The sequence below is a fragment of the Geotrypetes seraphini genome, chromosome 11 (assembly GCF_902459505.1).
Source record: "Geotrypetes seraphini chromosome 11, aGeoSer1.1, whole genome shotgun sequence".
In the NCBI taxonomy this organism is placed as follows: domain Eukaryota; kingdom Metazoa; phylum Chordata; class Amphibia; order Gymnophiona; family Dermophiidae; genus Geotrypetes; species Geotrypetes seraphini.
The window spans coordinates 16,421,233-16,430,225 of NC_047094.1; the positions used below are offsets into that span (position 1 = coordinate 16,421,233).

Below are 8,993 nucleotides of genomic sequence, written 5' to 3' on the forward strand. Positions count from 1 at the left end.
TAATTAGGGTAAGGTTCCCTTTAGCGACGCTGTAGGACCCTGTTCAACACATATATTCAACACTTATTTAAATGTGTTAGTATTATTCTTAGGTAAGAATAATAGATTTTAAAATAAGATCTTAAAATAAATAAGGTTTAAAAACTTTTTAAAAATAAAAAAGATTTGTTATAAAAGTTGTTATGCTTCATTTTTAATTCTAGTGTTGCCTTTGGCGTTCTTTCCTGAAGAAGCTCCTGTTTGAAGTATAGGGGCAAAACGGAGATCATCCGTCGTCAAATCAATACGAAAGATAAGTGAAGTTGCTAAAGTTTGCTTGATAGTTACTCATGCATAAAAGTGGAAGAGTAATAGATCAGCAACACAGCCGTGCTAAATGTAGTAAAAAGCATATATAACATAAAAAAAGTTAAAAAGCAAAAAATAGCAAAAAGTCTACAGAGAAAATAAACGGGAACGATGATAGCTCACCACATTAGCCACTAGCTCTGAAATACATATCGGGCTTCTGGCTGGGAGCACTTGAGACCTCTGGTTTCTCTCTGTAATACCTACCTTTATGGTTATATTTGTGTGATAGCCAACCAATAATAGATTTAAATATATTATAGGCAAGGCGCTTAGTTCTCTGTAGCAGCCCGTCACACATGTGTGGGAATATGCTGCCTGCTTGTCCTGGGATAAAATTCATTACCGTTCCTGTTCCCGCAGATAACGGCGGGAAACCATCCCATGTCATTCTTTAGTGTCCATCTCAACCTCAGTCTTCTACACCAGCATTCTTTAAAGCAAGGCTTGAGGGGCAGTGGCTGTGCCCATTCATACTCTGATTCTTCCCTCTCTCCTTAAAGAATGACTTGGAGATGGTTTTATGTGGTTATCTGCGGGCACGGAAAAAGTGATTCATTTTGTCCCCGTGTCATTCTCTGGTAGCAATATCTTTAAGACTTGTGGCACAGAACCATTGGGAAAACGCATTACAAAAATATATGCTTATGTTTTAGCTATGGAAGTGGTGCAATTGGCCAATTTTAATTTTTGGCATTTTGTTTTTTTTTAATTTTGTTCTGGCCTGCCTTAGTCTTTTAAAAGATTCTCCGGCTTTGAATATCCAAACAGAACAAAATCAGCTTCATAAAGCTTGAACAACTGCTGTTTCCATTCCAGAGGGATTTTTGCAAACCAGTCTTCTGTCCAACTGCTAGTAGTCCTATTCTTATAGCTGGGAGGAAAGTGGAATTGTTTATCCACACCAAGAAGTCTCAGTAGCTCTACTGCATCCTCATCCAACGTCTCCAGTTTGCCAATGAAGTCGTACTCAATCTGGCATGGATGGCAGAGGCGGTACACTTGTCTCCAATGTTCATTGAATGGACTTTTCTTCTCTGTTAGAGGGTCAAGTAGATATTGGATGAACTTACCAAATGAGGGCTTCATGCCTACAGAAAATGCTTTACTAACCGAAGCTGGCACATTGCTACGGTTGGAGTAATGTTTTAATATAGGCACAGCAAAGACACGGTAAAAAACATCATTCTCTGGTTTAAACTTGCTGCGGAAGGCAGAGATAAGGCGTACAAAGGGGTCTCTTACAAAGAGGAACTTGGTGTACTTCTTAAATAACCCCATGGCGGTCATCCACAATCAAGTGATCCAGCTCTCGGTTGGGAATATCTTCAAAGGAACGTTCCTTCCATGGAAAAGAAAAGCTAGAGTTAGCACAGAATTGGTGCAGTGTACGTTTCCTCTCAGCCTGTACCTTTTCTTGGTCAAGTTTTCCTTTGATGTCATGAAAAGACCAATCAAAACCTCTCACTCTCACAAGACGTTGCTCAGTCTGTGTGATTACCTGCACATTTTGTGCTAAACTCAAGTTCAAAAACTTATCTAGAAACTCATCAATGTTAGATAAGGTCGTTCTTTCTTCACTATGGGCAGCATTAGGAAGCATCTGAGGTGAAAAAGATCTGGAAAGGGAGGTGTGCCGGTAAGGGTGAGCTGTCCCTACATTGTCCCAGTATACTATGATTAAAAGAATCATGAAGACAGACCCCACAGCCACTGAGAGGCGGAAGAGTTGTGATTTGGTCATTGTCTTGTCCAAGTGACTACAGTAATTCTCTCTTTATTCACTTCAACCTCATACAGCGACTCCAGGATCCATCATGGTTCTGCTTTGAGCAGCCTAAAAACAAATAAAATTTTAAATAGTTTAAAGTAAGTATATTTTATTAGGCAAATAAATATAATCTACAGTGATTAGCATCCAAGAAAAAATGGTTTGCTATCACTTGCACAGTCCTATTGCAACCCACATGGCTGGCAAGAAAACAATATTTGAAATGGAGGTGGAAGAGAAAAAGGACTGTATCAGAACTCAGGAAAGCATGGGACAAGCAGTGAGGATCCTTGAAGGAGGGCTTATAGAGACTGGTCTGCAGCTGTGGATAGCCCTATGTCCTCTTTCCACCATCATTGTCCATGTTTCTTATTTCATCAAGTTGATGCATGCTCCTTCACGAGCAATATCTGTTGCATATTTTGACACAATCAAAGGAAGATCCTAAACTGTACCAAATGAAGAATACCCAAACATAACACCAGCTGTGAGATACGAACCCTGGCTCTCAGCCCTGCTCTAACCACTGGATCACAGATATGTTAACAAGCAAGGACTCATGAACAATGAGGAATTATGCTGGCATGGAACGGAGAGGGCATCAGGAGGTTCGCGCAAAGTGAAAGCTTCCTTTCAAGACACTGACTAGCTGGGACTTGTGAATCACCATCTTTGAGGGAACTGCAAAAGAACAGGTACAACCACATAAAATGCGACTTATTTTTGAGCAACAATACATTCAAAACGGTTGTGATCCTGATTACCAGCACAGGCTTACTGCATCACACACAATCATAAGTAGAGGAGCAGAAACTGTTAAAAAAAAATTGTCTTTTACAGACCTTAGTTAATAAGTGCCAGAGCTGCATCTGTTCTCTTTTCTTGGTTTCTAGCCTGCATTATATCTTTTTCCCTTGCTGTAGAGATTTGGGGGGGGGGGAGGGGTAAGAAAGAATGCAAAGGAAGTGTTGCATCAGTGTGGAAGCAAGCGGAAGGATACTTAATCAGGTAAAAGGCTGTGGCACAAAACTGATTTTATCATTCCTTTTACGTTTGTCCTAACCCAGGGATCTCAAAGTCCCTCTTTGAAGACTGCAATCCAGTCGGTTTTTCAGGATTTCCCCAATGAATATGCATTGAAAGCAGTACATGCACATAGATCTCATGCATATTCATTGGGAAAATCCTGAAAATCCGACTGGATTGCGGCTCTTAAGTAGGGACTTTGAGACCCCTGTACCTAACCAGAAACAAATTATTTTGCTTAATCAGCATCAACAACTTTCACTCAGAGAATAGTTAAGCTCTGGAACGTATTGCCAAAGGTTGTGGTAACAGCGTTTAGCATAGCTGGCTTTAAGAAAGATTTGGACAAGTTCCTGGAGGAAAAGTCCATAGTCTGTTATTGAGAAAGACATGGGGGAAGCCCTTGCTTGCCCTGTATCGGTAAAATGGAATGTTGCTACTGTTTCGGATTCTAGAATCTTGTAACTCTCTGGGATTCCGGAATCTTGCTAATCTTTGAGATTCTGAATGGAATGTTGCTACTCTTTGGTTTTGGCCAGGTACTAGAGACCTGAATTGGCCACCGTGAGAATGGGCTACTATGCTTGATGGACCATTGGTCTGACCTACTAAGGAAACAATTACAAGAACAAGGACATAAATCAAACCATATAGTAGAGCTGCAGTAGTAGCCTTTTAACCCTCAACATAACCACTATCTCAAAGATAAAACGGAGGGAAAACTGGAGCATTAGACTACATCACAATTGAGCGCAACTGATCGTGTTTGCTCAGGATAGATGATACTGAGAAACACAGACACAGAGGGTCTTCCAGAACACTAAAGCAATGATACTTAGGGAAGCTCTGAATTTATGCAGAGCACGCCAGGCAGGAGTCAGAAAGTGTGAATTGAATTTCTATATTTCCCACCAAATGCACTAAGAAGCTTCTCTCCTTCAGTATCCAGAAGAAATCTGCCAAAATATTCTTGGCTTAAAAAAAAAAAAAAGAAAGACAATTAGGTAACATGCTCCTTCTCTCTTGCCAAATTTTGGTTAGCTTCCTGAAACTCAACCCCAAGAGAGGGGTAATTTTTATATTTTTTTTTAGGACAAGTATACAAGCTCTATTGCACGCTCAGCTGGAAAATCACAGCCAGTACAAGCAGAGAAATTTTATTTCCAATGTACGCCACTAACCTCCTTGGCTGTTAAGAAGAAGGAATCATGTCCTTTTTTAAATCATTTATTTTAAATATATATATTTTTAAACCTGAAATAAGAAACAAAAACAAAGTTTTGTCATGATTAAATACCAGATGTTCAGAAAAGAAATAAAAACTGTACTCTTCAAGAAATCCCACAAATTCCCCCTCTCTGCCCACTAACTTCCTTACTCCCCGAAATTACCTGATCCGATCTCTCTATTATTTCCTGGAAATGATCAGATATCTTCTTTGTACTCCACCTTCTATCACTCTTCTGTAACTCGCCTTGAAGCTGCCCGACTGTAGAGTTTACATCAAGATGTGTTGAATTATATAACTACAGTTTTCATATTCGTTACCACGTCTACACATTGCCATCCAAATAATGAAACATAATTGTGCTTGAAAGGAAAACATCCGTTTTTGGCAATCAGATGTTGAAAACCAGGTTATTACGGTATAGCAATTAGGCCAACCGTTTTTGGATGTGCTTGTGAACGGTATTTGAGATCAAACTAGACTCTAACCATGTTTGTTTATTTATCCCCTGCCCTTATCCAGGGCAAGTTATACTTTTACATGCAAAATAAGGCAGTTCATATTCCTTCCTCTACCTTTTTTTTTTCCCTCACTTCTAATGTTTATTTTTTTTTTTTACATTTCTATATTTGATTTAATTCTTAAAATTATTTTCTAATTAAATTAGTTTCTTTCCATTACATTATTATTTTGGAATGTACATTTTGCTTTTAACAGTATGGTATTGAGAGTTCAATGTATTCTTTTTAGGATGCTTCATATCTCATTTTTTCCTCTATCTTTATTTTCCTCTCTATTATTTGCTAATTTGTTTGTTCTTAGGTACTTTAGTTTGATTGTGAGCCTTCGGGACAGTAAGGGAATTTCAAAGTACCTATTCTTTATTTATCTTATTTTTATTGTATCCTTTAATGTATATTTCTCTGTAAACCGCTTCGAACTTAACGGATTTAGCGGTATATAAGAAATAAATTACATTACATTACATACAGACCACTTAAATACCCTATAGCCCTGCAGCACTCCGCTGATCACCTCCGTCGTATCGGAGAGGGTACCGTTTACCACTACCCTCTGAAGTCTACCTCTAAGCCAGTCCCTAACCCATGCAGTTAATGTTTCACCCAGTCCCATCGAACACATCTTGCTCAATAACCTGCGGTGTGGGACGCTATCAAATGCTTTGCTGAAGTCCAAGTACACGACGTCCAGGGACTCTCCTATATCCAGCTTTCTTGTTACCCGGTCAAAGAAGCTGATCAGATTTGATTGGCAGGACCTTCCCTTCGTAAAACCATGTTGATGGGGATCTTGTAGATTCTCCTCGTTCAGGATCATATCCAATTGGCGTTTGATTAGTGTTTCCATAAGTTTACTCACTATCGATGTGAGACTCAAGTGCTCAATAATTATAGAGATGCTCCTACCTCAACACTATCTGTAGTTATCTTGCTATATTATACCATATTTTCCTTTATTTTTCGTCTAAGTGTAATCTTGGAATCCTAGGTTGAGGACTTGAGTGACTTAGTCAAATTTTTAACTTTCTTTGTAAATGGTATTAAGGTATGATTTAAATTGTGTGAAGTAGTATACAGACTAATTCACTTTCTGTACCAGTGTTGTTTACTTGGTTTGTAAATAATGAAAACTTATAATAATAATAACTTTATTTTTGTATACCGCCATACCCCGAAGAGTTCTAGGCGGTTCACATTAGTTAAACAGAGATTACAAGTGGTTACATATCCAGTTGATCATAGAGTTGCAAACAGCAGGGAGAGAGTAGTTACAAAAGGTTACATATCAAATTGAACGTAGAGTTGCGAACCGCAAGGAGAGAAGTAGGGGGAAGAGGAGGGGGACGGGGAGGGGAGTAGATCAGAAGGGGGGGAAGAGGAGGATAGAAAAGGGGCATTAAGGGTCTTGGTCTCGAAAAAGGTGAGTTTTGAGTAGTTTTCTAAAGTCGAGGTAGTTGTAGGCCTTGAGGACCATTTGGGCTAGCCAGGGGTTTAGTTTGGCGGCTTGGAAGGCGTAGGTTTTGTCAAGCAATTTTTTAAAATAAATAAATACCTGGAAGTTATGTGAATCTGGCCAATATTAGTGCCATTTAAAAGACCCACCCACTGCCGTACTGGTAGAATCCTTATACAATGCTGTATCATGGACTCTAATTGATGACCATGACTGCTTAATCCTATCCCAGGCCACCCAGTCTGTCACAAACTCGGGAATCTCTGCCACTGAGCCAGCCCCAGTTTCTACATTTCTAAAATCTGATCACGCTTCTGCTCTCAGTATCACAGCATAACCCTCAGGTCTGCTCTGAGCTTCACATTCTTTACTCCAAAACCACATGATTACAGATTTGTTCTAAATCTCCAGCCAAGACAAAAGAGTGGTTTTCCATCTTATTTTAGCAGCTTTATCCTTCCAGAAAAGTTCAGCCTGAGCAAGTAGAAAGGGCATTAGTCTCAAAATGTAAGACTTCAGAGATCATTTTCAGCAGCTTGGTATCACAAAATAAACATGACTTATCGGTAAGTGGCATAATACAGAGAAAGCACATCACGTGACCTTGAACACCCCACAGTAAAATTTTCAAGGCCTAATTTACTAATCTTTATTTCTCTTAGCTGTCCTGGGTCCTGAATCCAGCCACTAGCTATCACCCTTGAACAATGAGATCCCTACCTCCACCATCCTTTAGACCAGTGCAAGCCAGGGAGCAACAGACCTGAGTGTCAGCCTCCATCGCCCTAATTCTATACATTTGCACACTCCATTTTCTGACTAGCATGCAAATTTGAATATGTAAGTTATAGAATAAGGAAAACAGAAATAAACACAGGAATGTGGCCTCCCAATGTTAATGTTAAATAGGGGAAAAGAGACCTCAAATGCCCCGTGCCCAAAGCACATAGCTTGATTCAAGGGCACATTGGGGACAAAGGGTATTATCACAGGTCTCAAAAACCCCTATATTAAATATTTTTGTGGAAAAACACATTTTTTTTGTTTCTTTTTTTTAATATACATCTTATGCACCCGCTAAAATAGCTGATGGTCCAAATATCAAGGACCAGATCATAACTGTTCAAAGAGCAAACAAAACCCCCCACAAATGGGTGAAAAAGTTCCACAAAAAACTCACTGAAACAGCTAAAGTTTGGTATTGAGAATGGCACTCTGTAACCAGCAGAGAACAAAAAAAGACTTATCTTATGTCCCAACGATGGCTTGACAGTTTCACCAGTCGGCTTCCTCAGGGGATTCAATGGGGTTCACTCGTTCTCTACATATGCTGGCAGTCCCAAAACGGAATCTCTCAAAACACTGCCATGGATCGCTATTCATCCGTCTTCCCAATGTGCTTGAAAGAGAGAACATTCCTGTGTTTATTTCGGTTTTCCTGCTCTTGTTTTGTTTTGTTTTTTAACACAATTCCAGCTTGCACATTTTTGCGTAATTTTGCATAGTTATAGAATAAGGTGGCACATGGTGTGATGGGAAAAACGCAAAGTGCAGTGATGCCAGGTGCCACCACCCTGGGCGTCAAACCTCCCTTGCTACGCTACTGTACAGCATCCTTTCTTGGAGTTACCTATAGGTGCCTACATTTTTGCAAACATTTTAATTGGTTTTAACGGTCAATTACTGCACCAATTAAAATGATTAAGTTAGGCGGCAGTAGGGGGCCCGTCACCGCCTAATTTACATTGTCATTTAGAGAATTTGGGCCCAATTGTTTACAAATGGGTATTTTACCCTCTTGGCAATATCCACCATGGGTTTTTTTTTCTGTGGGTCCTTCAAACAGTAGTACCAGTTTGTTTAAACTTGCCTTGTGACTGATTTGGCTTCCCTGCCACCTCCTTCTGTCTTTCACCCATGTTTTGATTCTATTTTATCCTGCCATGTGTTATTTCTTATGCTTTTGCATTCTTTTGGTTAGGAAATACTTTTACTGTATTCACATCACATTTTTTTTAAACATCTCCTTCCTTGAATGTTATTACATATTTTTGTTAGATTTATGAGCTGAGGCTTATCCCAGAGGAGCTCAGACAGATAACTCATTAAACCTGTAGTCTATAATATTCCCAGGCTGGGCTCTGTTATTCCTTAAGCAAATATCTTTAATAAAACTTTAAACGAATAATCAAAATAACAGTTCAGATGATCTTAAGGATTTCCTCTCTCACAGAATAGCACAGTTACTTACCGTAACAGTTGTTATCCAGGGACAGCAGGCAGATATTCCCACACATGGGTGACGTCACCGACGGAGCCCCGCAGCGGACAGCCTCGAAAGCAAACTTGCTTGAAGATCTCGATCTTTCGAGGACTGCACCGTGCATGCGCGCGTGCCTTCCCGCCCGAACCAGGGGGCGCATCTCCTGAGAGGATCCTCAGTTCAGATACCTAGCCAAAAAGCCAACCAGGGGAGGTGGGAGGGTTGTGGGAATATCTGCCTGCTGTCCTGCTGTCCCTGGATAACAACTCTTACGGTAAGTAACTGTGCTTTATCCCAGGACAAGCAGGCAGCATATTCCCACACATGGGTGACCTCCAAGCTAAGTAAAAAGGGATGGAGGGAAGTTGGCAATTTACGAAAAA

General features: G+C 40.0%; 1 protein-coding gene across 1 annotated transcript; it reads right to left on the reverse strand.

Annotated features, from left to right (window-relative positions):
• Positions 1-567: 567 nt before the first annotated feature.
• Positions 568-4,969, reverse strand: LOC117345440 (carbohydrate sulfotransferase 12-like). The gene is given in 3 exon segments (XM_033914062.1): positions 568-1,626; positions 1,628-2,185; positions 4,327-4,969. Coding segments are annotated over 2 exon segments (1,014 nt in total). The 5' UTR covers positions 2,093-2,185; positions 4,327-4,969; the 3' UTR covers positions 568-1,077.
• Positions 4,970-8,993: the final 4,024 nt, after the last annotated feature.